Source organism: Pteropus medius, unplaced genomic scaffold, assembly GCF_902729225.1.
Source record: "Pteropus medius unplaced genomic scaffold, Ma_sr-lr_union100, whole genome shotgun sequence".
NCBI classification, from domain to species: domain Eukaryota; kingdom Metazoa; phylum Chordata; class Mammalia; order Chiroptera; family Pteropodidae; genus Pteropus; species Pteropus medius.
Window position 1 is genome coordinate 884783 of NW_024355109.1, and position 27389 is coordinate 912171.

Consider the following 27389-nt stretch of genomic DNA (forward strand, 5'->3'; position numbering starts at 1 on the left):
TCAATGATTTTTCAAGATATGTGCAAAAAATGATGTGACATGAACATATATGTCATTTCTGTCAGTGTCAAAGTCACAGGTACTAGTAATACTGCTGTGGCTTGTTTTCTACCTTCATGACACATGGACATGTTAAATTTTAGAGGTTAGTGGAAATAATGTGATTTTCTCAAGTTGATGGACCCAAAGATTGAGAACCTCTGGCTTAGAAGCAGCCCTAGTTCATGAGACTTCATTTCTACATGTCTCCGAAATCAAAAGAGCAATTGCCAATTATAGAAGCTGTTCACAGTCCCCAAGCAGATAACTGGCCCGCCGCCTGTAAGAGCTGCCCGTCCTAGGACATTTGCAGGTCATTTCAGAAGCACCCAACCTTGGTCAAGAGCCAAGCATGGCCTCAGACTTTGCTCACAAATTCGAAAATGTAGAATGTATATCGGCGAGAGTAAGGGCAGCCTTAGTGAAGAAGTCCAGGACTTCTGTAGCTTCATAGCTTGCTTGACATCCAGTGATTTTTGTACCTTCACATAAAAAAGCCAGGATTTTATCACAAAAGACGGACTTTCAGGCAGAATGCTCTGGGTGCCTTTGCAGGTGCAGCAGTATTCATCAATGGCTGTGTGAGTAGGACAGAAGGAAATTCTGACCACAGATGTCCTCAACTGTTAAACTAGCTACCCTCTCCTTCCCCCCCATTTTTCAAAGACACTGGTAGCAATCTTGACATGCATGATAACATTGTTATTTTTGGAAACTGTCATGCTTTTTTTTTCACAGAGACTCACCCAATGCTCTGAGGAGGAAAATTGATTTACATACTGAGATTTTGTTTTCAAAGCTTTCAAGCTGCACAGAGTTCAGACTTCAGGAATTTCCCCCATCTTTGCTAAGCTAGGTGAGGTACTAAGAGCTTTCAGGAGAGAGATCATTTGAAGCAGAGCAGAGAAACAAATAAGAATTAGAACCTCTAGCCTTACAAATTAATCCTGAAATCCTCAGCAAATAAAATTCAAGTGGAAGCAGTATCTGTCAGTGCTCACAGAGCTGGCTGTGCTTAGCCCCCAGCTGACTACTGTGGGAGAAGCCTGCAGATGCTGCCCCCAGGGCTGGGCTGGGGACCTCACTGGGACAGCCCCTGGCACTGCACTTTTCCTTTCGATTTCTATCTGATTGCTCTGTTCAGGTCCTCAGCTACTGAGGAAGTAGGGTGGGACTAGTTACATATCTAATCACAAGCATGGATGGTGTCGCTCCTTCTTCCTCTACCGTTCCACGCTGGAGTGAGGCGAGGCGTCTGGTCAGACCCAGCAATCATGCTGCGGTCCTGTGGCGTTACAGCAGGGACTCTGCCTCATGCGCTTTGAGTAGAATCGAGCCCCTGGGCTCTTTTTTGACCCAAATTTTTATTAAGAGAAATTTCAAACCTACAGAAAAGTCAAGACTAGTATATTGAATTAACACCATATACTTTCACATAGGCTTAACAATTGGTAACATTTTGCCACATTCGCTTTCCCTCTCTCTCATAAGCTCATTTTTTTCTTCTATTTTGGCTGAGTCATCTGACAGTAACTGGTAGATGTCATTCCACTCCCCTAAATATTTCAAATTTCTCCTATTTGTCTCATAACAATTTCAGATAATTTACTTGTTTTTCAAATCAGGAAGTAATCCAAGTTAACACATTTCATTTGGTTGTCTCTTTAGTCTCATCTGAAATTTTTCCATGATACTGCTTTTTCGTAGAATCCAGGACAGATCTTATAGAATATTCCACATTCTAGATTCATCTCTTTATCATATAATGTAACTTGTTCTATGCTCTGAATTTCCTGTACACTAGAAGACTTGCTTACATCTAGGTTAAACATTTTGTCAGTGCTTCACAGGCAGTGCTGTGTAGCTCATTGCAAACAGGTAAATGTTGTTCAGGCTGTTAGAACGTCATGTGCTTTGAGCTCTTGTGTGAAAGAAGCCTAACTCTAATGCCTGTCTCCTGTACCCTTCACAGAATATGTGCACCATTGAAGCGGAGCTAGAGAGTCTGCTGGGGGAGTTCTCCATCAAGATGAAAGGTATTCTTTTCCCCATCAAAGAGAGTAAGGAACCATCCCTTGCAGAGCTCCTGGAAGCTTGGGAGCACACGCTATTTTTATTTTCCTTGCAAAGACTCTGTACCACCCACTCTCAACCCTCCCCACCTGTGGTAATTTATTGATGCTCCAGAGCCTGCTTGTCCTGGACTTGCCTATACACTTATAAATTTATGACAGAATCTCAAACATACACAAAAGTGAAGAGAATTTTACAATGACCCCTCATAAGCCCATCACCTAGATTTAATAATTAGCAAGATTTTGCCATATTTGCTTCATCTGTTCTGTTTTTCCTTTGAAGAAATAGAAGTCTTTTTGATAAAACAAAAAGACCCCATTTACTTCAAGACGCATCGCTTAAAGAACAGGGACATCTTCATACAGAACCATGACACTGAGTATTACCACATATCACATCTGATAAAAATGAATAGGTCTTTGTTATTAATGCACTTCATTACCAAATTCCCCCAGTTGTCTCAAAAATGCTTTGTGCAGTTGGTTTGCTCAAACAGCCTCCAAACAGGGCCCATGCATCGTAATTGGTCATTAGGTGTATCTTTTAGATTTGCTTTCATCTGAAACAGACCCCGCCCTGTTTCTTTCCTGCTGTAGACTTGTAGAAACGGTTGTCGTACAGAACATCCCACTTTCTACACTTGTCTGTCGGCCCCTTCATGGTGGCATTTAAATTGTTCCTTTATGCTCCATATTCCCTGTAAACTACCTACCAATTTTCCTGTTAAACACCCACAGGACAGTACATTTTCTTCTTTTTCCCCGGGCCCTTTTGGTGTTTACTCTAGAAAGTTCCGATCTGGAAGCATTATTAATTTATACCAAAGCATCTTGCTAAAACTCTCATTTTAGAAGATGGAGCGTCACCCAGGTGTTGTCAGATTTACAACTCAGTGGCCAACCAGGGCTGTCAAATAAACAGTCATCATAGCAAGTGCATTTTTATTCTGAGTTTTAGCCCACTTGACAGCAGCAAAAAGGGCTGGTGCTCGTGCATATCTTATTCTGAGGTTTCTTAGCAGCTTAATCCCTCAGTTGCTAGTGGGGGTTTAATCACCCTCTTGTCTACTTTTTGCAATTAAGAGAGCAGAGAAGGGGGACTTTTTTTTTTTTCTAAGAAGTACTCAACAGGAAAGCTTCATTTTTGAATGAGTCATCTAACTCTGGAGGAAAATGGTTCTGTCAAGTACTCTGCACGACAGCTGTTCTGAATAAGTAGACCTAGAACAAAACAACCTTGACTCTCAGCCCCCAGATGGTACATTCTGCTCTTTAGCAGATCAGATAGTGAACCAGTTTGTTATTCAGGGTTAAATCTCAGCACTTAATCACCAAGGTCGGCATTTGCACTTTTTTTGTTTTTTAGGTACATTCTCTGCAGTTCAGGTCCTCGCCCAAGACAGTCATTCTAAAACCACTCAGGCCCTGCCTTTTTCCCAGCACATCTTGGGGCAGGGGCCCTGGAATATATATATATTTTTTGACTCTCTGGATGATTCTATCAGCAGCCCGAATCTGGAAAACAAGTGCCCTAAATCAGTGTTTCCTCTCCTGCCCCCGACACCCAGGCCCTATCCATGCAAACCCACAGTCACAGAGCCTGGACTCCAAGGGCAACTCAGATCACGCACGTCTTCTCACTGTTGACACAAAGACTACCTGCCACATTTCCCCCATATCTGATTCTCACTGTTATCAAACACATCAGTTTGGGGTGGGGTGATACGTTTCCCATTCTATCGATGGGAAATGGGCATTCAGTGATGTGCCCAAGAAGTCACACCATAAGTTGGAGTCAGATTTGAAACTGAATTCCAGGGCCCTTGGCTCCTAGTACACCCCGTCGGAGCTCCGTGTCAGGACGGAAGTCCTAACAGAGCTGAGCAGACACAAGGAACTGCTGCTCAGAGGATGGTCTCGCCTATGGCAGGGTCTTCTTCCACCTAGCACGCAGGCACCTGGGGTGGGGCAGCAGCAGAGCGAGCCCCTGCCCACCAGATCTGGAACTTCTAGGCTGGCGGCTGGGCCTGAAATGAATTCTCCCTTTTCATTATACATTTAACTCACTTCCACTTCCCTAATCTAACACAAAAACTCAGAAACTACATTTGTGAAGGCTTTCCAGGCTGACACCCCTATGGAAACCTTCCTTTGTCTCGTTAAAGGAAAGATCTCTCGCACTGCCGAGAAATCGTACATCTTCGCAATTAGCTACTTTCGTACTGTTATTCACTCTGGTAAAAATAGCCACCCTGACATATATATTGACATAAACTGAAGATATTTCATAACATTCTCAAACCTGGTAACCCAACTTCCTCCTGCCACACCCTCCACACTTCCGTTTGTGCCCTTCCCCAACACATGTTTTTGTTGAGAGGAGAGGGAGGTAATGTGATAAAGACAATTGATCAAGCACTTACCGAGCTCCTGCTCTTGGCCAAGCACTAGGCTGCATCCTGATTGATCGTCCTTGTCCTTGAGTCCCACACAGTCTACTGGGGAAAATGGGTGTTTGAGTTAGTGCCTTCTAATTCAGTGGAACAAGTGACCTACTGAGCCAACAGTGTGACCAGATTGCTGTGGAAGCTTGTGGGGAGGTGGAGAGGATGGAGGGGTGCCACACATCTGTCTAGGGGGAGGAAGGCTTCCAAATGCAACCTTTGAGTTAGAATGAGAGGGACTGTTCTGTCAGATGAACAGGACTGGAAGAGCATTCACCAAAGAGGGAACAGCACATCCAGAAGTGACAGGGAGTCTGGTGAGCCTGAAGGTTTGTTGGGAGAAGAATGCGGAGAATTAGGACCAGATTTTGAAGAGCCTCAAATGCCAGGCTAAATAAGGAGCATCAGACCCATGAACTGTTGACCAGGATGGAGGTTAAAAGATGCGATCTCTTAGGGAAAACTGGTTCTTCTCCCAATTATTACTTAGTTCAAATTAAGTTCCGGGAGTGTATATATCCAAAAGTCTGTGCTGGCCCCGACAGCCGTCAGGGCAAGTCAGGCCTCCAGAGAGGGAAGAACTATCTTCCCTCATATATCTGCATTATTTATTCCTGGTTAATAAACCAGTAAGGCCTGTAACGGAAGCTCCTGGCTTATTCAGCTACAAGGCTGTTTTCCTTGGAGTAGAAAGTGCAACCTTGGAAAGGAAAATCATTATAGAACTAGGAAAAATGAGAAGTGTTATTCTGGCAGGAAGGTCCCTGAGCATAGGCAGAAAAGGTGGGCAGTGATGTCATCTGCACACTGTTGCATCTGGGCCTTCCAAACAAAGAGTGGAGGAGCTGTTTCATCTGTGATAAGTGTTTGGGGTAAAACATTCAAAAGCTACAGGAAGATGCACCAGGAAAACAAAAGTCCCCTCATCCCCACCACCTCCCCATGCCCATCCCCCACGACGGTCTTTGGCGTGGACACAGTAATCACAAAACTGAGAAACATTAAGCTGTTCCCAACTGTGAGAATCCCAGCAGGCCTCAGACCAGAGTTGGAAAGAAACCCGGCCAGGTTTAAAGGACACTAGGCTGTAACTGTAACTGCCCCAGCGTTAGTTTCAGTTCTGCACCCAGTATCGCACGTGACTTACACGAGCAGATGGAAGTTCAGGAAGCAGAGCACCAGAACTGTTTCGGCCTTGCTGTCGCCATCTGCTACGTTATTGTTATAATCAGGGTATCAGTGTGACACCACTAAAGCAATTCCAAGGAAGTTTGCTTTATCAACATGGGCCGAGATGCCCAAAAATGTCACTTCCAAGTACTTTTCTCATTCGGATAAGTTCTTCAGATATGAAATGTCTGGTAATTTTGAAAGGAAAAAAGGTAAAGCTTCAAAGGATTTTCCCCTTCACTCCCCTTTATCCAGCACTGATACCAGGTCAGTTTTTGTTGTTTGTTTTCACCAGGTTTCTGTTGTCACTGCACAGGTGGATAGGCAACAGATGAATCATGAACTAATTTGCAGAGGTTTTTAAAGAGCACTTTGGATTTTATTGGAAAACCAATCAATTATATTTTCTTTCATAAGTATTAAAAAAAAACCTAAATCCTCCAGCAAATAACTAGTGAAAATCGGCTTCACTAATTCTGCTCTTATTGCAGTAGATCTTTTTAAGTGGCTTGTTATGTTCTAATCATTAGTGAAAACTGGTTCTAGATGGACAGGCCCCCTTGCTGGGAGGCCTGACGAGCTGATGGACTACTGCCATCTGTTGGCAGGTAGTGGCAACAGCAAGTACTTTTCCAAGCCTCCCTGGAGCTTTGCCATCACCTTAACCCTGGCAATGTCTGTCTGACAGGTGGAAAACCGATTCACTCATCCCACAGTCTCACAACTTAACAGGGCTCTTCATAGAAGGCAAAACACATTGTGTGACATCATCTGCATCAGCTTTAAGTGAGAAAAATTTTGTGGAAACTAATATAAAAAACAAAGTACTCAAAGGTCACAAGTGGCAGCTGGAGGAGGCTTATGCGTGAGGAATCTGAGAACCACGGGACTGCTTTCGTACCAGCTAATCAAAATTATTTCCTCTTAGGCCAGCTGTAGGAAAAGAGAAGGATTGTTTTGATCTTCCCAGTTCTCTGTTTTAACTTTTTTAAAGTGGTACCTTCTCATTTTTTAAAATACTAAGAAACATACCAAGAACTAAAACCATACATAATCACTCCATTAAGTGCTAACATTTGTTAAAACTGTCATGAATATCCAACCAGCCTTTTTTCTGTGTGGATGCTGCCTGCCAACGTGTGTGATATTTTTCATGTCTTTTTTCTTCCAAAATAAATGCACGTTATTTGAAAAAAAAATCAAATAAAAAATACTATTTAATATCAAACATTTAACTTTCTCCATAATCCCTTTCAGAGATAATTATTTTTAGCAGTTTGGTATGTTTCTCTAGACTTCTTTTTCTGTGGATACATTTTTATGTAGTGGAGGTCATATTCTACGTAAAGTTTTGTGTCCTCTCTCCCTTTTTTCTTAATACATATTACATTATAAATACTGTCTTTTATTAAAAGCTCACTCTAAAGATTTGTACTGAATTCTGAACTAGAATTTTTTATCATAAAATGTAATGGGTTCTTTTCACCAGAAAATGAAAAGTGCAAAAGTTTTGGCCCATTTTTATTAAATTTGTTTTATTCCTTGATTAAAACTTTGTCTTCCGGTCCCTATTAGGATAAAGGGCTTTGCCTTGTGATTGGCAAGAAATCAGCTTATTACCATAAAGCTGAGATTACTGATAAACCTCTACTAACAACTTAGTCCCCTGCTTTCATTGCATGCGTGTGACTCACATGCCTTCCTCCCTACAACTTTATCCATCCTTGACACACAGTAGGCCTTAAGGAAATATTGTTGAATGAATACACGCCATTCACTCTGCCTGGAGGTGTCTTCTCGCCCATGCCTTCATTTCCCAGAGGTGAAATTCTATTGTTTAAATCCTCTCTTCCTCTGTGAAACTATCCTACATTAACTGAAATAGAGCTCCTTTGCTTTGTTTTCATTATACAAGTAACAGTCTTAAAAAATTCAAAATATAGAAAAAAGTAAAGATCTCTTTTTACTGTCTCTCTACTGCTGTCCTCCCTCTCATGTGTCAGTTTGCTATATTTTTTCATATCGATTACATTTTTTAAATGAACTGTAAATGACATGTGCTCAATAAATAGTATCATCACACTCCTGGATATCTAATTATCATCACCGATTAAGTACCTACTATGTGCCAACGCTGTCTATTGTCCTTACAAACAATCTATGAGGTGGACATTGTTATCCCTATTTGAAAGGTGAAGAAACTGGCGTTAGATAAATGATCTAAAGTAGGCTAGCTGATAGATTAAAAAGAAATTAACTTTAGATTTAACTCCACCTTACTGCCTACAGGTCCTTGTCTGTTTCATTCCTATGGGCTTTAACCATATTTTGCTCCAGATTGTGGGTACTGGTAAAGTCTCTCTGAATTTCCAGACTATTACCACCAAAGCATAGATGTTCACATACTGCGAGCTCTCAATAACTGTCTATAGAAAGAAAAAAACCATGAACTTAGAGTCCCTGAGATGTCCCAGGATAGTGGCCATATAGTCTAACAAGATGTGTGTTTTCTGCTGCTCTGGATGTCACACCAGGTCTCAAAATGACCATGTCCCGTTAGGAACGACTTGCCGCTTGGTGCAGTAGAGAAGCCCCACCTTCATTTTGGGGATTCAGGTGGTTGTTGTTTGGATGGTTGGTTGGATTCTGTTTTCTTAATCACTAGTTTTGTGTAATGATAATTCACCTTCAGTGATTTCCTGACACAGTAGGTGCTAGTATTATTATGCTGGATAAATAGGATGAGAAAAACAGAGAAATGAGTGAATTGGGGAGAGGCCAGGGGAATACATACACGGAATATTAACTCAAGTGGGAGGCACTTATTAGAAATCACAAATCTTGGCACAGAAAGAAAAACAAGAGAGCAGTTGACTTACAAGGGAATATGTTGGGTAAATAAATTAATATCTCTTTCTGGCCCTAATTCTGTGATCCTGGAATCTGCTTGGATCTTAAACCGGCCACAGGTACATGCAGTTCTAGTCCCCGCTGCACAGACGTCTGCCACAGAAAGACCCTCTTTCCGCCCCTCATCCGGGAGTGTCCTCCCAGCGGTGGTGGATGGAATTCCAACAATAGCTGTTCCCACAGACAGGCCCCCAGATTACTGCATGAGTTCACGAAATCGGAGGCGTACGGGCTTGGGAGTTTTATCGATGTGGATGTGCCGGTATGGGCTTGGGAGGAGGGGGAATGTGCTCGGCACCTCACGCCCGATCGCTTGCTTGCAGGTCTGGCCGGCTTCGCTCGCCTCTGTCCTGGAGATCAGTATGAGGTAAGTGCTGCATCAGGCTGGGCGTTGGAATTGAAATCTGGAGAGGGAGGGGTCAGCTGTCGGTATTTCAGGTCTTAAATTATCTTTCCTCTTTTTACATTTGTTATTTTGAAAAAAAATTAAGCCAGTAAGAAAGTTTGGAGATTGATGCGAGACCTTTCGTCTAGACTCACCGATTTTTAACATAATGCCATATTTGCTGTGTTGTTGTTGTTACTTTGCTGAACCATTTTAGAGTAATGTATAAGCATCATGACCCTTCACCCATTCTTCTTCTAAGAATGTGTCAACAAAAGACCTGCCAAACTTATAGAAAAGTTTTATAAGTGGTTTTCTTTGAGCCAAATATTTGAGGTCATGCCCGGCAGCAAGATCTCAACGGACTGAGACAGTGCTCTGGAGAACAGCAGTTCTGCCGCTTATTTCGCATGTTAGAATCAGAGGAGGAGACATAAGGACAGTCTCATGAAATTCACTCGTGAGAGACTAAGAAGGTGGGAGAAAGCAAAGAGGAGATCTCTAGGACTGGGTCAAAAGCAAAGTGGAGAAACATTTTTACATCGATGGGTACAGGACAGTTAACAGTTAGTATTTACAGCACATAGAGATGGTGTGTGGGGGATACGATAACAAGGACGGGATGCTGTGGTCTTGTGCTCTGGTGCCTTCGAGGAGGAATTGCAACAAGAGTGAGCAGAGGGGCACGGTGCGATGCCCTTTACTGAAGAAAGCACTCCACATCCCCGCCTCCGACACAGAGCTCTCCCCCTTTTGAAGTCTATTCCCGTCTCCTCATCTGCTTCACACGCCAGCTCACAGGAGATTTGGAAGGGTGGACACTAAGGGAGTGGAGTGAAGACGGTGGAGAAGCAGGCGGAGGCAGCTGCTGCTTTTGCTTGCCCTCCGATCTCAGTGTTTAGTCAGGAAGGGAGGCGGCGGATCATGTGCCATTTATCTCTTCCCAGATTTTCATGAAGTATGGCCGGCAGAGGTGGAAACTGAAAGGCAAAATAGAAGTGAATGGCAAGCAGAGCTGGGACGGAGAGGAAATGGTGTTCCTGCCCCTGATCGCTGGACTGATCTCCATCAAGGTACAGTACTGTCATTGCCGTCTGCTGTCTCCTGGTGCCACAGCTGGATGATCCCGCTGGCAGGAACCTTTGCTCATAACTTCCACCTGCCACCCCCTCGTCCCAGAGACTCCTCTCTGCACCACAAGTATGTGGTGAAGACGGCCTCTCTTGTGTCAGAGCGGGCAAAGCCAGTGTCAGCTGGGCTTTGGAAATACCCACCTCTGATGTTAGCTGTGATTCTGAAAGAGATGTCTGAACTGGCTAGGAAGAAAAAGAGTGCCCTATCTGTCCCTTTTGCTGTCCTCTAACGCCTCTCCTTCTCACTCTTTGACAAGGTCACAGAGGTCAAAGGGCTGGCAACCCACCTCCTGGTCGGCAGCGTGACCTGTGAGACCAAAGAGCTGTTTGCAGCCCGGCCTCAAGTGCTGGCTGTTGACATCAATGACCTTGGCACCGTCAAACTGAACCTGGAAATCGCTTGGTAGTAAGTTCCTCTTTTCAATTTTATCATATAGAAATATATGCTATGGGCTAGTGCTGTTCAAAGATGGTACACAGACCATCGGAATATCCAGGGAACTTGTTCCAGAAGCTGGCTCTCAGGCTCCACCCCAAACATACTGTGTCAGCATTGCTCAGGGCCCAGGAATCTTTTTAACAAGCTCTGCTGTGAGGTTCACACAAGCTAACATGAGAGAAGCCTCTGTCTTAGCACTATTCTCCTCTTCTATATCCCATTTTATAATATTTTATTCTGCCTCCTTCCCTCTTTCTCTGCCTTTAAATATGTATGAGGAAATATGTCTCTCAAATAAACTGATTTAGAAGAAAATAACTGTCCAATATGAGGTATTTTGACTTTAGAAACATCCTGATTCTCGACGTAGTATTTTAGTTGCTTATGTTTTCGTCTCCTGTACCCTTCACTACTCTGGGAAATTTTGAATATCTTTAGTCCCTCCACACTCTATTTACTGAAATAGAATTCTTCCAAAGAACAGAAAATACATTTTGTCAAACCGATGAACTTAAAAAGTGGTTTTCCACGTCACCCCGCAAGGAAGGTCATGCCGCATTACTAAACACACACGCCGCTTACACGTGGTATTATGCCATGGCTGTGTCACCAGGTCACTGTGATGTGTTGTGTGTTCGCATCCAGGGCCTCCTGTACAATACGGAGGGTCAGGGCAGGACACAGAGGAGGCCCTGGTGCCTTGTCACTGAATCAGCGTCAGCACTTTTTGCCCAGCCCTCTTCCTAATTTGTACTCATGGGTATCTCAAACGCAGCTTCGTCTCGCTGGATGGACCAGATGGCATGACGATAAGTGGCGTCCGTGTGGACAGACTGCTTCTCTCCTCTCAATCACGCAAGAGACTGTGTCAACTAAAATGAACGGGACTCTATTTTTGAGTGTTTTCTTTACAACTGAACAATAATCTATTGTTAATAATCTCTTGTTGAAGCGTCTATGCCCATTAAGCTCAAAGAATTTTTACAGACTTTTTCAATGTCTGTGTTGGGGCAGGTACTAATATGTTTATGTTTCTAATGCTGATGAGAAAAAGACATACTAGGTAGATAGATAAAATGTGCTTAAAGCCACAATGATAACCTGTGGTTCCCTGGGTGGGTCTTAGACTCAGTTTTCTGCTCTACTTTCTTTTCTCTTGGTTTATTTTCTAACAAACCAACTTGGCCAGTTCCCACTGGTTAAAGTTTGCTTTAGTAAAATGAGGTGCTTTCCTGGCCTGCGGTCCGGTGACTGTAGGTGACTTTCACAACGTGTCTTCACTGGGACCTGTTGTTTTCCAGCCCATTCGACGTGGAGGACATGACCGCATCCTCGGGCACTGGGAACAAGGCGGCAGCCCTCCAGAGGAGGATGTCCATATACAGCCAGGGCACCCCGGAAACGCCCACCTTCAAAGATCACTCTTTCTTCGTAAGTTCAATGGGATTTCTGGAGTAGAGACATGAGCTTAAGGCGGTGCTTGCGCCCATATTTGCAATGCTTGACATACAACACTAGAGATTCTCCATAACTCCTAATAACGTTATTCTTAAAGTTCACCCCAGTCAAGCAGTGACCAAGGAAGGTGCACTCCAAAATGCCTTTGGCCGCATGCGCACGGGTGGTGAACCTCTGTCTTTCCTCTCCCTCACCTACTTCGCCTATTGCTTCAGTAATAACACATAGGCTTCTCTGATCATTCTTTAAGATCATCAGCCTTTTAAAGCAGTGGATGTTCTAATCGAAACGCTTGCTTAAAAGCTAACGCAACGTGGTAACCTGATGCTTTCCACTAACGCCCTCCCCGCTTGCTTTGACTTCTGAAGAGATGGTTGCTCCCTTCACCAGACAAGCCCCGGCGGCTGTCTGTCTTGAGTGCCTTGCAAGACACTTACTTTGCCAAGCTGCACCGCAGCCACTCTTCCAGTGACCTGCCCTCCCTCAGGCTGAGACCCAAGACCGTGCTAGAGTTTTATGTGAGTGTGGGTGTCTTGCCTGCTTGATGTGGCTTCCGGGGCCTGTGGCATGTGTGCCCTGGCATGTCTCCCATTTTACCTTCTTCCCTGTCTTGCCCCCCGGGTTGGTGTCCACTGTCCTGTCCCTGGGCTGGGAAACTTGGTCTTGCATGCAGCTCAGTAGGAGAAGCCTCTTGTTCTTCTCTTCCAATGATCCCTAATTTCATGCTGTGATTTTTCTCCACTGTGGCAAAGATATCCATGGTAACAAGATTTTCATTTTTAAAAACTACAATTACACTTAAGGTCAAAGAAGATTTTATTTCACAAGATAAACTAGTTTATCACTGATATCAGTCTTTATGCACAGTTTTTGCTTTCAAAAATGGCATTTGAAGAACTCAGAAGGATTTAAACCAATTTTACTAGAGCTGTTTTTATTCAAAGAGGTTCTTTGTCTTAGTTTATTGTAGTGTATGCTAACTTAGTAAAAGAAACTCTTCAATTCACTGTCAGGAATGCAATAGGTAACCTACATTATATGTGGCATACATTATGTCACAAGAGAACACACACACACACACCATATGCACACATAGAATAATCTGCTCTTTACAGATATATGAAAATAATCTTTGAATATCCAGAGATTAATAATAATAATTGCCTATTACTCATTAATTAAATAAATAAAATGATTAATGTTATGGTGGTTGAGTTTCTAAATCGAATCAGACAGGAGACCTGTCATGTCTGTAATGATGGAAATATACACGAAAACAAGTATCAAAAACCAGCCCAGCTGACCAGTTGTATCCACAGCTTTCAGACTAACATGTATAGTTTTTGCTCATATGCTACAAGTGGCGGGGTTGTGGAAGGGAGCTGGTAGAGGTTTTAACAGCATAGTTTAAATAAGAGTAAGGAAAAACTGAAGGTTCCTGCAGCCTTTTGCATGAACACCAGTGTCCTCAAAGCAGCCTTTCCCATGTCCCTCTCGGGACCTCCTGTCCTTGCACACACACTTTGCACACACACAGCTCCTTCTAGAATGCACTCCCCCCCTCCCCTGCTCCTGGCCTGTATCTCCCTACGCTCCAAGGTTGGGTTCCGGGATCACCTCTCTCCCAGGCACTGCCCCCCTTGCTGGTTCTTACCTCATTATATCACATCTCAGTTAAAACATGCCGTAGCTGTTTATAGGCCCACCCCTCAAGCTGTCATCTCAACTTCTAACTCAACAGGTGCCCCTTGAGAAGGTGCAAAGTGAGTTGGGAACATGAGACCCAAGGGATATACTGGGGAGGACTTTGGAATTTGAATAAGAACCTTGACTTCCCAGCTTCCCCACCAGAGCTAGTGCCCCCCACCTCCCTCAGAGCCACCACGACATGTATGTGCTGAAGATGAGACCAGGCTGGGCAGGACCACTGGAGGACTCCAGCGTTCAGTGAGATGCTAAGGGGTGCCTGCCTCCCAGAGGAGGTTCAGGAACTCCTTCCCCCAGAGTCCTCCTTTTATCTTTTCTGGGGCCATGGCAGCCATGTGGGGGAGAGTACAATCAAGGAGGGAGAATGGAAGTAAAAGTGGGGATGGAGAGGAGAGGACCTGGGACCCCACACCTTTGGCAGCTCCTGAGGAGAATCCTTGGAACCCCTTGCCACAGCCCGCCCCCCAGGACGCTGAGGAGCACGGTTCAATAGTAACTACTAGAGGAAAACACTCTCAGTTTTAGAAGCAAGGAAGCTGAGCCCAAGAGGTTACTTGAATGCCCTAATGACGTGCTCTTACTCCTCCTGTGGCTAAAGTTAATCACCTTCCAACCAGACGAGACTGAACAGCTGGGAGTGACCTGACTGCAGTGTTGGGCTCTAGTGGCTCCAGATCCAGCAGTGATGGGACCAGCGACACTGCCGGAGGAAGACAGAGCCTTGTCTTTCTATCTGCAACCCGTTTCACTTGCTATGACATTTTTAATATTCCCAGCACTATTATGATCATTCATTGCTTTATGTATAATAAAATTACACACTTACCATTTACTTTAAAAATCAAATCTTGAATCCAAGAGAGATTATCCATTTTGAAGGAGTTGATCTCAAATAACTAGAAAACTTTTCCCACAAAGCAATATTCAGCACTTAAGACACTATACACAGACCATAGTGTGAGGAAACATGGCTTAGAAATTGCGCCTACATAATCGAATTGTCTTGGCTACCTGGATATTTCTCATCTCTCTCTTCTGAGTTCTGCTCCCTGAGTCACAGAGCATACCTGACCCAGGGTGGCTCGACGGAGCCCTCGGGCTTCCAGACATCCTGAAAGCTCTGGGATTTGCAGTGCTAGAAGATAGATGTTTAGTGTATCAGTCTTTTTCTCTTTCTATAGAAGTGATGCAAATGTATTTCTGACCTTAAATTATCTGTGGCATGGTTACTAAATTAATAAACATTTTCAAGAGCTTGGGACATGTGGGTCAAGATTTTCAAACAATAATTTATGAGAACCTAAGTAGAAGAAAGTATCTCATCTTTTGAGTGAAATAGCGTGAATGTTGGAGTCTTTTAAGATAGATGCCAAAAAAAAGAAAAAAGGTAGTGTTATTATTCATAACTATGGCTGACAAATAGTGTGAGATCCTGGGACTTAGGGAATAGTCATCGTTCCGCTGGCTCCAACCTCTTCTTTTGAGAAAATGTCAAACCTAGGAATAGTGCAATGGACTTTCACCTAGATTCAACACAGAAATAGTTTTTAAGGGCTTGTTTTCCTTTCCCAGACTCACACACACACACATATACAAAATCAACAAATAAAGTGCTACTATTATAAAGTTCTTTTTTTATTATTTTAATTGCCTTATATTTTATCTGGAAGTAAACCATGCCAGATGCCTCATTTGTTTTTAAAATAATAACATGAAGTCTTTTGTCCACAGTCTAATCTACCTGATGACATCTTCGAGCAGGGAAAGGTGGCCGAGCAAAAAATGCCACTGTCTCTCAGCTTCAGCGACCTGCCAGATGGGGACTGTGCCCTTGTCCCCAGCCCAGCTGGCTCTCTCTCCAGCACATGCTCAGCAAATCCAGAAGTCACCATCACCCCTGCGAAGCTGCACCGTGGCAGCCTGTCCTCCCAGAATGAGGGCACAGATGACTCCAGCTCAGCGTGTTCCAGGACCTCCTCGGGAGGCAGCCAAGGGCCAAAGCCTCACCTGCAGGAAGACACAGAGGGGTCCAGAAAAGCAGAGGCCCACCGGGCGTCCACAGGTGCCTCTGCCGAGCGCCTATTCCTTGAGAAGGACGTCACAGTGGCACTTATGCAAGAGTCTGATGAGGCCTCTGAGCTCAAGCCTGTGGAACTGGACACTTTTGAAGGCAACATCACAAAGCAGCTAGTCAAGAGGCTCACCTCAGCCGAGGTGCCGGCAGCCACGGAAAAGCTGCTCTTCGAGGGGTCTGTCAGTGGAGAATCCGAAGGCTGTCGATCCTTTCTAGACGGCAGCTTAGAGGATGCCTTTCATGGGCTTTTCCTTGCATTGGAACCACATAAAGAGCAGTATAAGGAGTTTCAGGATCTGAACCAAGAAGTCATGCATTTGGACGATATTCTAAAAGTGAGTACCTTTTCAGAAACATTGGGTTAGGTTTGGGGAGAGTGTCTTAAGCAAGCATTCTATTTGAAATAGCATATCTTAATTTTTTTATCCTGTCTCATCACAAGATCAGTAGATAAGAACCATTTAAATGGCACTGATTAACACCGGTAACACATATCAATTTTTATTTTCCTGATGATAGATTTTAACTAACATGATTAGGAGTCGAACGAACAGCTCTAAAGAATACCTAAACTCCTTCAGTCCCAGAGTTAATTGTTCTAATTCCAGATATGAAACGGTGGCACTTTGATCACCATAATCTCATTGGGGGGTTATTGCTTAGCATCCCTCATGGGGTATTGGGAAAGCAGGAAACCCATTCTCTTAAAGTCAGAGTTCGCAGCCCCGATGTGAGAGCCACAAGCATCTCTTAACCCCACAATTTTAAAAAACACTGCACAAGGATACGGAACTTGAATTTTTGTATCGAATCCCCCACCACTTCTTGTATTCTTTGCTTTTCCACTCTGATTTATATTGCCATAGAGAAGACAGCTAGGATCCTTTTTCTTGAAAGAGCCATTCTTTGGGGAACTGGTCTAGAAAATAGACTCGAAAATAAAACGCCAGTGGCAAGCTGAGAGTCAGCTACAGAAGTCTGTTGCATCCCTTTGTATGAGTGTTTTAAAATGTAGCCCTCTTAATGCCATCTGAAGGTACATTTCCAAGGCTTTTTTGACCATCTTATCCCTCTTGGTCATACTGGGCTGGCTCTGAAAGGGAGTCGTGCCCAGGGCAGATGATAATTCATGCTGACTCCCCAGATCCTTGAATGCTCATGAGTTAGAGTCAGCTACAGGCATAGCCTCTGAGAAGCAGGGAAGAACACTCTGAATCTGCTCTCTATAAAACATAACTGAAAAACGTCAACTTAAGGCTCATGCATGGAGTCTGTTTGTCTAGTATTCCAGTGAGAGCATTTTTTATCCCCTCAACAAGTTTTCTCTGCACCATTGACCAGTCGGCTAAGACACCATGGACCTCAGCTAAAGCAGACACCCTAGAGAAAGCCAGTGGTGATGGCGGCTCCCATTTCCAGGCACCTAAGTTTCTGATAAGCAGCTCAGTCCACCAGGAAACACTAAGCAAGTGTTTAGTCTTATAAAAAAACCTGGTGGTCATAAATTTCTCTCCAGAGTGTTATTTCAATCTGCCGTTGTTCCAAAACTATCCTGCTACTAAAATCCTTAACAGCTACTTTCTTTGTTGTGATGAATATATAAACACATCCATACTACGCACAATCAAGTTCTGCATATAGCTTAGGAAAGAAAACCCTAGAAATTAATTGAGTGAGGACTGGCTCCTTCTCTCCCTCTGAGGTTGGAAAGGGCATCAGAATTTAGATCAGGGGCAAGTGGCTTTGTCTCTGGCCAGCATTAAAGCATCAGCTGGACAAAGCTTTCTCTTTTTTTCCCCCTTCACATTCCTAGGATGCTAAACATCTTGAGGATCAGAAACTAAATGATGCTGCATCTTGGACGGAGATCTCTGAGGGTGAATGAACAACTCTGATTTAAAAGACCGTGTGCTTTTGTGTCATCTTGAATGTCAGAGACAGACCCCTGCAAGGCCCTTCCTACCTTGTGTTAAGAAGTCAGCAAGGAGTGCCACCTAACTGGATGGAGGACATTTAGTTCTTCTAACTTGCAGGACTTGTCCCGTTCAGTCCACCCCAGCATGCCCTTGAGTATTTGGGAGTACTTCTCTCCACCTCTGTGCCCGTAGCAACGGACGTTATTGTTTGTAATGTCTCTGTGTGTGTCCAGTGATACAGATTTCTTCAGGCCATAGAATGGATTTGTTCCCGTAGTTCCGGGGCCCAGCCAGGGAAGTGACGAAACTTGTTTCTTCAAAGGCAGAGAAAGCAGGGCTACTTCGTATTGTGCCCGTGCCATTCATTTTCTCCTTGATGCTCAAAGAAAAATTATAAGCTGGAAATGTAAAATTAGTATTTAAGGCTACTTACCTAGGGAGTGTGGGTTAGGTAAATTTGAGCAGTTTTCTGTTTCTGAGATTTATTTTCTTAATTTTTTAGAACAGGTGCCTTGGCTAGCTAGCTCCCATCACAGCACACTGAAGATGGCGCCACTTAGAATTAGAAATTGATTATTATTCGTCACTGACTCCATGAGTCTCAATTTGTCTGCTGGTTGTATTTTACTTGGTGTAGAGCACGAGGCAGAGGGAGTGTGGCAATTTTGTTTCCCAAGGCTTCTTGGTTGTAATATATATATTTTTTACTTTTTTATTATAAAAATTTCAAACAGAAGTAGAGCGAATATATAATAGATACCCATGTGCCCTCCAACCCCCACCCCAGCTTCCACCATGCCCAGCTCGTAGCCAATCTCGTTCCGTCTATCCTGCTACCTGCTTACTTCCTTCTGGATTATTTTGGAACAAATCCTACATGTTGTGTTATTTTATTTTATCCATGGTTGTACTTCTTTTTTTAATATGAAGATTTAAAATGTGTCCTTTTTAATGCCAACAAAAAATAAAAAAATAAAAGCTTGAAACAAAGAAGGTGTCACTCTCAGATTGGGTGTCTTGCGTCTCCTCCTTCTGGGTGTTTGATGGTCTCCTTGGTGCCTTCTGCCTTTTCAGTGCAAGCCCACAGGAAGCCGCAGCAGGTCTTCCAGCTTAAGTCTTACAGTTGAGAGTGCTTTAGAAAGCTTTGATTTCCTGAACACCTCTGATTTTGACGAGGAGGAGGATGGTGATGAGGTTTGTACTGTTGGAGGAGGTGCCGACTCAGTATTTTCAGACACTGAGACTGAGAAAAATAGGTAAGCCTTGGTTTGCATCTATTTTTAATCTCTTTCTTTCCTTACACCTTTCTGTCCCCACCCCTTTACCTCTCATTCCCTTCAGCCCAGTGGGTCTTAGCAGTAGATTCATCTCATGGATGCACATCTCAAAGCCAGGTTTAAGCCCCCTGATGCATATTGCCCTTAGAATGTAAGAAAGGATGATTACAACTACCACTGGATCTGCAGCCCTCCAAGTGGAGAGTGTGGCCATCGCTGGGATGGGGCTGGAGTGGGTCAGTGGGAAGGGAGGATGAAAGTGAAACATTGTCACCTTCTTTATCAGGCTTCCTTGTACCTAAACCACTGTTGATAGAGCTAGGGCCTGGGGTCTATTTTATAACTTCAGGGGAAGCAAAACAAGCCCAGGGGAACATACTCACCTCCATCGGTTGCTGCAAAAAATACACAACCGCTTTCCCCAAGGAAAGGGTAGATTTCCCAGCCATCTTACCTCGACATGTCATATAAACAGGTTTCCAAGTTACACAAAACCCTGCCCCCCGGCCCCAGCCCTACCCCCCTTACCCCCGCGGGCAGCCGTAGTAGTTTCGGTTTTGTTGACCCTGGAGGGTTTATTCTTCAAAAAGAAAAAGTGGGAAATAGAATTTATCCCTAGAGCAAATTCAGGGCATAGCAAAGAAAATTTATTAAATTAATTGTAATGATTTAAGTTATACTTCTATACTCCACACTGAGATTTTTCTGACTTAATCGAATCTGTAAAATGCTTCTTAAACCGAAAATTTTTCTGTATAACTTGTTATTTTAAACTACTACATGACGGATCAAGTCAGCCTAAACTTTCTTCTTGCTGTAAGAAGCATTCTAACAACAAAAACATCATAGCTTTTGTACATTTGCATAACATTGATATTAAATATATCCGATCAATCTTACTATATATCATCAGAGGTATTAGGGGAAATTGTGAAAAATGTGCTTGTGTTCTATTTTTTTATTATTATTTTTGGGGGGTTTCATACTATACTTAAAAACATTATTTGTCCATATATATTTTAACATTCTATTGATATACATTACATTTCTTTTCATTGATAATTGAATAATTTACTATATAATGTAAATCACAAAATATAATTCTTGAATTCCCAGCATTTCTATTACACATAATGTGTAAGGTGAACCAGAATCATCAAACATCATCGGTATTAATCTTAAGCAAATAGCCAACATTTCTATTATGAAGTGTGAATTTAGAGATTTAAGGAGATAAATTCCACTGTTAGGTTCTCATGTCTTCAGGATTAAAGAGAGCATGTAAACAGAAAATCAGTTTTGATGTTTAAATCAAGTGTGAGTGTGTGTGTGTGTGTGTGTGTGTGTGTGTGTGTGTACTGGAAACATCAACATGTAGAACAGAAACCTAGTTAACAATCAGTGTGCTTGTGTTTTAAATATGTGTTGACCACCATGTGTTGCCTGCCAGAATCCAGGGTGTTTTCTCTTTGGGGGCAAATGTGAATCAGAGTAGAGCATCCAATGCTTCTAAGCTCCAATGCGTGATCTTTTTAAGTTGTGGAGACTGAGACATTTGAGACTAGAAGCCAGAAGCTGCTCAGCTTGTGAACCCGGATGCTCTGCTTACGTCTCTGCAATTCTGTCCTCCCATGTGTGAAATGAGACAACTCCCTCGCTAGCACACACATTCATTTCAAGAATAAAAGAATTAGACAGTAGATGCAACAGATTTATTTGGAAATGTAAGTGCCCACCGTGACATAACTTTAGACAGTTCAGCAGTGGGGTTTGAACGAAGCCTGCATGGCAAAACTAAGCTGTGCTCTAAAGATTCAAGTGCCCTTTTAGCTTTTGTCGCTAGAACATCATGTCTCTTCTTGGCGGCTTTCTTTTTTCCTTCTCTTCAAGTGGCAGTAGATCTGAGGCCAGGAAAAAGCCTTGGCAGATTATTTCTTAATGGTACTGCTCTGGGAAAACCACCAGTATGGAATACAGTTTAATCCCAGAAAATCTGTCAGATCACCCCATCGGCAGAGCAGGAAAGTGCAAGTGCAGCGTGAGAGCAAGTTTCAAAGACTTCTTGGCGAGCGACATTCCAAAGGGCTCATTGTGCTAGAGAAGCAAACAGGGAACTCCGGAAGCGATTTGTTTGCATGATCTTATAAAGTTAGGCAAATTGGCGACCAGGCTGAATTTAAGCAGTTTTTTGAAAGGTATTTTGGTTTTTCAAAATTGTCAGTGGGGGTTGCTGACAATTGGAGGCTTTATGTGAGCCATATTCTGTTGACCTGTGGTTTTCACACAGAAAGAAATCATTAATGTTTTGCTCACCTTCCTGCTTCAACAGTTACAGATCGGTACACCCAGAGGCCAGGGGGCATCTTAGCGAGGCGCTGACTGAGGACACAGGAGTCGGGACTAGTGTGGCAGGCAGCCCTCTCCCACTCACCACGGGAAATGAAAGCCTGGACATCACCATCGTCAGGCACCTACAGTACTGCACCCAACTCGTTCAGGTAGGATTGATGACTGCATTTGTGGGTTAGAGCCCAAGTTGTTTATGCACCAAGAAAGTACGCTTCCTTTTTTAGTTTTGTCATTAGAATTCAGAAATCAGAAAACAGTCCTGCTTTGATTCCAGCCAACTCAAAACTCTGATGGATGCACCCATCCTCCCTCCACCCTGGATTTCCCATCTTAAAACCTAGATCTCCAGACCTCACAAGAAAGTAGGCAAAATATGGTTAGCTCTCACTTTCAAATCATTTGATAACAGATGGGAATAATGTGATTAATTAAAAAAGGAATTTACATTCTGCCTTCAACAAATGGACTTTGAAAGTCAGTATTACTGAACATATGTTAATATGAACATGTCACATGAGTTTTCTACCACCTGAATAGCTAACAGCAAAATGCTGCAGAATAGAACCATGGTTTCCCAAATCTTGAATAAGTACTTCTTAGCAACAGGAAAGAACACTTCTATAGGTCATTATGATCACCAGTTAGCTCTCATTCTGAGACACCATGAAGCTTATTTTTCTTCCCATTTCAACCTGCTTACCACTTAAGATTTTGCAACAGTGGTGCAAAATATTTTGAAATTCTTTTGTTGCGTGAAGGTTTTCAGTAATCTTGAACGAAGCGTTTTCCCCTGAGCATTTGCTTAACTGCTTCCTCCTTGCCTGGTTGCTTGTCTTCTCCCAATCTTGTCCTTTAACCACCTTGCTTAGACCTGTGAGGAACAGGAAAGAATGCAAAAGTAAATGAATAATGGTTGCAGGGGGATGGGATGATCAGGAAGGGTACAAAAAGAGGAGGATTGTGTTCCAAAGAGCATGGGCAAACTGGAAGGCAAGAGGCAGGGTGAGGAGGAAGGGGCCCCAGGAAGGCCAGAAGTGGGGCACTGCTGCTTCTTCGGTAATACACTCATGATGCAATGAAGAATGTGCTTCTCCTCCATGAATAAAGAACCCCAAAGTGGCTTCAGGCCACTGATGTGCTGTGGGAAATTGGTTGGCAGTTACAATTCTTGCCACTTGGTTGGCCAACACCCCAGTTGATCTCTTTTGTTGACTCTTGGATTTACAAGCCATAATACTGACAACTAATCAGGCCAAAGGTGCCATTTTTTTTCTGACCCAAATGGGCAAAGATTGTTATTTACTTAGAGCTATTCTCTATTCACTAGTCATTTGAATGAGATGGTTTTTACAGCTCTTTGTTCTTGTTGAGTCTGATTCTGTGCTTAGCAAACCACCTGTTCACCTTTTAGAGGTAAAGTCCTTTATTTTGTGAGACATAAGAGGACTGTCTTCCATGAAGGGGTGAATGTTTTCTCCCAAAGACTAATTGGCATGCAATATTCAGTCCAATGTTTCTCCCTATGATAAGTCCATGATAATAAGAATTCGATTCTTTTGTGGTTAAAATCGCCACTAGAAAAACAAAAGAGGTAATGTAAATACATAGAATGAAGGAGTGAGGATTAAAAAATTGATTTCTAGAGAGACCGAAAAAAATGGCATAGATGATAGAGGCTCTGTTCATCCCTTGGCGACCAAATCAAAGTTGTGACGGAAACAAGGAGCAGCAGCAAGAAAAAATCACCTGGGATCTAGATGGACAAGCCATACAAATAGGGAGAAATACAATGCAATGGCAGAAGGTAGGCAGGGGAGAGGACACAGGGCTGCCCGGTCCCCAGCAGCTGAGTGAGACAGAGGCTGCGGCAGCAGCAGACGCCTCTTAAAGGGGCCGCGTCCGTGAGCAAATTTTCGCTTGCTCTGAAGGAGGCACCAGGGACTTACAGGGAGACATTGTTGGAGTGGGGGCCAAGGCAAGATTCACTCTGTACAGCAGTGCCGGCAGTATCCATCGTTCCTTGTTGAGCGCCATCCCCCCACCGCCCCCCCATACCAGTGCATGGACACAGCACCACCATAGCCGAGACATCATCAAACTGAAAAACGGAGGTCAAGCTGCCCAGAGGATTTCCTGAAACCCCGCCTCCTCCAACTTGCCCCCCCACACACCCAAGCCACATCCAGGTATAGCCTCAGTGAGTCAGGTGCTCCTTGCTGAGCAGCACCTAGACTCACACTGGAGGCAGCTGGCCTCGGTTTCTAGTGTGGCCTTTTGAGGCAACTGTAAGCACAGCATCTGTTGATGGCTTGCTGAATCTTAACAGGTGGCCCTAGAGGTGTAGAGGCTTGGGCTAAGTTTGGCCTGCAGCTGAATCCCTCTCAGAACTGTGCCACTGGACACCTACGTCACAAATCTGCACTAATAAGACCGGAAGACTTAGGAGCTTTGCTTAGTACATAGAAACAGACACAGAAAGACAGTCAAATGGGAAGACAAAGAAGCAGAAGCCATATGAGAGAACAGAACAGAGATCCAGATATAATGGAGTCAAGTAATCTAACAGATGCAGAGTTCAAAACACTGGTTATAAAGATGCTCAATGAACTTTTGAGAACTGTAGAGAACTTCAACAAAGAGATAAAACACTCAAAAATGGAAATGGAAATTATAAAAGGGAACCAGTCTGAAATGAAGAACACATTACCTGAGATGAGAAGTATATTAAATGGAATAAACAAAGTGAATAAAGAAAAGGATCAAAAGGACAGGAAAGCCAAAGACACACAAGCAGAATGGCAAGGGATAAGATGCCAAGACTATAAAAATAATTTAAGGAGCATATGGGACACTATTAAGGGTCCTAATATCCTTCTGATCGGTGTAACTGAAGAAAATAAAGATGTTGAACAGCTGTTTGAAGAAATAATGATGGAAAACTTCCCTAATCTGGTGAAGGAAATGGACATAAAATCCAGGAAGCTCAGAGAATTCTAAAAATCAGGGATCCAAAGAGGCCCACACCAAGACACATCATAATTAAAATGCCAAAGGTTAAATACAAAGAAAGAATATTAAAAGCAGCAAGAGAAAAACAGATAAGGGAATACTTATAAGACTGGCAGCTGATTTCTCAAAAGAAACTATGCAGGACAGAAGGGCTTGGCAAAAAGTATTCAACAGGATGAAGACCCAGGATAAAGGATAAAGTATCCTTTATCCAGCAAAGCTATCATTTAGAGTTGAAGGACAGATAAAGAGCTTCCCACACAAAAATAAGCTAAAGGAATTTATCACCACCAAGCCAGTATTACAAGAAATGTTGGAGGGACTTCTTTAAGAAAAAATACAAAAGACTCACTTCAGATTAAAAGACACTCACAGACTAAAAGGAAGGGGATGGAAAAAGATATTGCTTTGATGGACCTAGAAGGTATTTAAGTCAGAGAAAGATAAACACTATATGATTTCACTTATATGCGGAATCTAAGGAATAAAAAGAACAAACTAATCAAAAACAAACTAACAGATATAGTGGATAATTTGGTGATGGACAGAGGGGAAAGGGGTTTGGGGGGCTGGGAGAATGGGGTAAAGGGATAAAGAAGTACAAATTAGTAGCAGATGGACGGTCACAAGGATGCAGAGCACAGCATAGGGAATGCAATTAGCCTTAATACTTTGTCTAGGTGGAGGGTCAGGGGAAAGAGGGAGCAATTGTGGGGATGGATCGTTTTACGAACTATATAAATGTCTAACCAATGTACTGTATACTTGAAACTAATTAAAAGAAATAAATTTTAAAAAATTGATTTGTAACTCACACTTACTTCTGAATCAGTGAGTTTATTTATTCATTTAGTATATAATTGCAGAGAGAAAAATGGGCATTTTTTAATAGCTATAATTAAGTTTAAAATAAAGTAATTTATTTGTAATGTATTTGCTGAACTAGACTTTTACATTTGAAAATTCTATTTGTTTTAGAGTCCAAAGGCTTTAGATGGTACAGGTTGGTAGTACAGGTCTGCATCCCACATTCATGCCTACCAGGTAACCAGGACACAGAAAAATCTAGAACCTTCAGACAGCAGATGCCTTCTGTCCTTTCCTCTGTCAGGCCCTTCCTCATTCTTGTGAACTGCACACAAGTAAAATCACTTACTATTTATGTGTCCTCGAAGAGGTTACTTAACCTCTCTGGACCTCAGTTTCCTCATCAGTAAAATGGGATACCCACCTCATTGGGTTGTCGTGAGAAATAGTGTGAGCTGATCTAAGTTTAAGGCTCTTACCAGCACCTGCTCCCTAATAAGCACTCATCAATTAAAATGAGATAGCTTGATTATAATTATGTCTATTATACACCATGCTCCTAATTTTCAGTTTGAAAACAATGAAATAAACCCATGCTATGAAAAATTACTACATGTGTAAAATAAATCTTTTTCTGTTTACATACTGGTATGCAACCTAAATATGCCCTCCTCATTTCAGAGAATTTGTGAATGTACAATAACCTTGAAGCTCACTACAGAGAACATTCCAGAATTTAAACGGCATGAAAAAAGTTTAAAGCAACAAAACACGTGTCTAATTTCCTCAGCTGTTGTAACCAGCATGGACAGTTACATGTTCATGTAACAGAAACGCTGTATGAGTTTACTCAGCATCACCACTGCATGTAGGGAGGACGCTGTTGGGGAGGGAAAGCACTGTTGACAAGAACGTAATTGAAATGGTGGTTTTGTTTGTTTTATCAGCAAATTGTTTTCTCAAGCAAAACCCCTTTTGTGGCAAGAAATCTCTTAGAGAAGCTTTCTAGGCAAATTCAGGTGATGGAGAAACTCTCAGCGGTCAGTGACGAGAACACAGGAAACATCAGTTCTGTTGTGGAAGGTAAGCCCCTGTGCATGACACCACCACTCATGCCAACGGTGAGCCCACTGGCCCACACCTCTGCTGTGTCTGTTCGCTATTTTGTCAGTATCGATAGCAGAAAAGCATTCTTGGACCATAGAGTAGGGAGATGTCTCCACACCAGTGGCTCTCATTAACACCCCGCTTCAGCCTTCGGAGTCAAACCAGATATATCGCTTTTTCTACAGGGGCCTCCACCCCCAAAATGTATACAAGCAGCACTAGCATCACCTCCTAGGCAGTTTCACAGACTGTTTCTGCTCGTGTGGTTCTGTGTTGGAACATATGATCAGTATTGTTCTCATGCCATGGAGCCGGCTAAGATAACTCCCATAGTGGCCGACTGTCAAGTGCAAGATGCTCCCTCCCCGCAAACAAACAAACAAACAAACAAACAAAAAGATGCCCCAAAACCCTATGGGGAAAACATAGAAATACATGGATTCACAGGCCTTTATGAGGATTCCTGAGTCAGAGAGTTTTAGGTGGAGGACTTGACATGGGGAAGATGCCTTTGAATTGTGTGGTCTGGTGACAGGGCTCTTTTATAAAGACAAGAATTTATGTCTTTTTTCACATCGGCTGTTCGGCTGTTTAGTGGGAACAGCGGGACACTAGATTCTCCTGGGTTATCTCTGATTAAGTCTAAATGCCTGGTGGCTCTTCCTGTGCATCCCTCCTGCCGGTCCTGCCAGAAGCAGGTGACCTTCTGAGATGCATGTAAAGGGGCAGTACATTCAGACTGAAGCAACTCTTGCCCCTCCTCTCCCAGGCCCTTCATGACCACAACCACATGAGGGTGAGGGTGGAATATTGACCCTGAGCTCCCTGGCGCAAGGCCCATCAATCATCTCAGTCTGAAGGCCACTAGATAGGAGAAAACCTCCCGCAGCCACCTATGGTTCTGCTCCATCCCTTTCAGAAAAACCTTCTGAGGTTTGATTCTCTGATCCTGTGGTTTGTTTGCTGTAAAGTTACAGGAGATGAGATGACTAGAGCATCTCCCAAGAGCAGAGCTGCTGGTTCTCTCTCACCGAAAGCAAACAGGCTGCAGAGTTCCTCAAAATGACTTCTTTATCTTTTAGACCACCTG

At 43.1% G+C, this 27389-nt stretch overlaps 1 protein-coding gene across 7 annotated transcripts in view; it reads left to right on the plus strand.

Annotated features, from left to right (window-relative positions):
- RIPOR2 (RHO family interacting cell polarization regulator 2) overlaps positions 1-27389 on the plus strand; it is a 173264-nt gene that overhangs the window by 133593 nt on the left and 12282 nt on the right. For 4 of the 7 annotated variants that reach the window (XM_039857147.1, XM_039857148.1, XM_039857146.1 and 1 more), the window contains exons 8-16: positions 2012-2075; positions 8962-9005; positions 9971-10096; positions 10414-10562; positions 11897-12026; positions 15492-16169; positions 18825-19006; positions 21357-21525; positions 26140-26275. In XM_039857147.1, coding sequence (XP_039713081.1) covers positions 2012-2075; positions 8962-9005; positions 9971-10096; positions 10414-10562; positions 11897-12026; positions 15492-16169; positions 18825-19006; positions 21357-21525; positions 26140-26275 — 1678 coding nt within the window. Of the gene's footprint in view, positions 1-2011; positions 2076-8961; positions 9006-9970; positions 10097-10413; positions 10563-11896; positions 12027-12421; positions 12572-15491; positions 16170-17647; positions 18736-18824; positions 19007-21356; positions 21526-26139; positions 26276-27389 lie in introns of those variants that run through there. The other 3 variants (XM_039857152.1, XM_039857151.1, XM_039857150.1) reach the window with 3 other exon arrangements.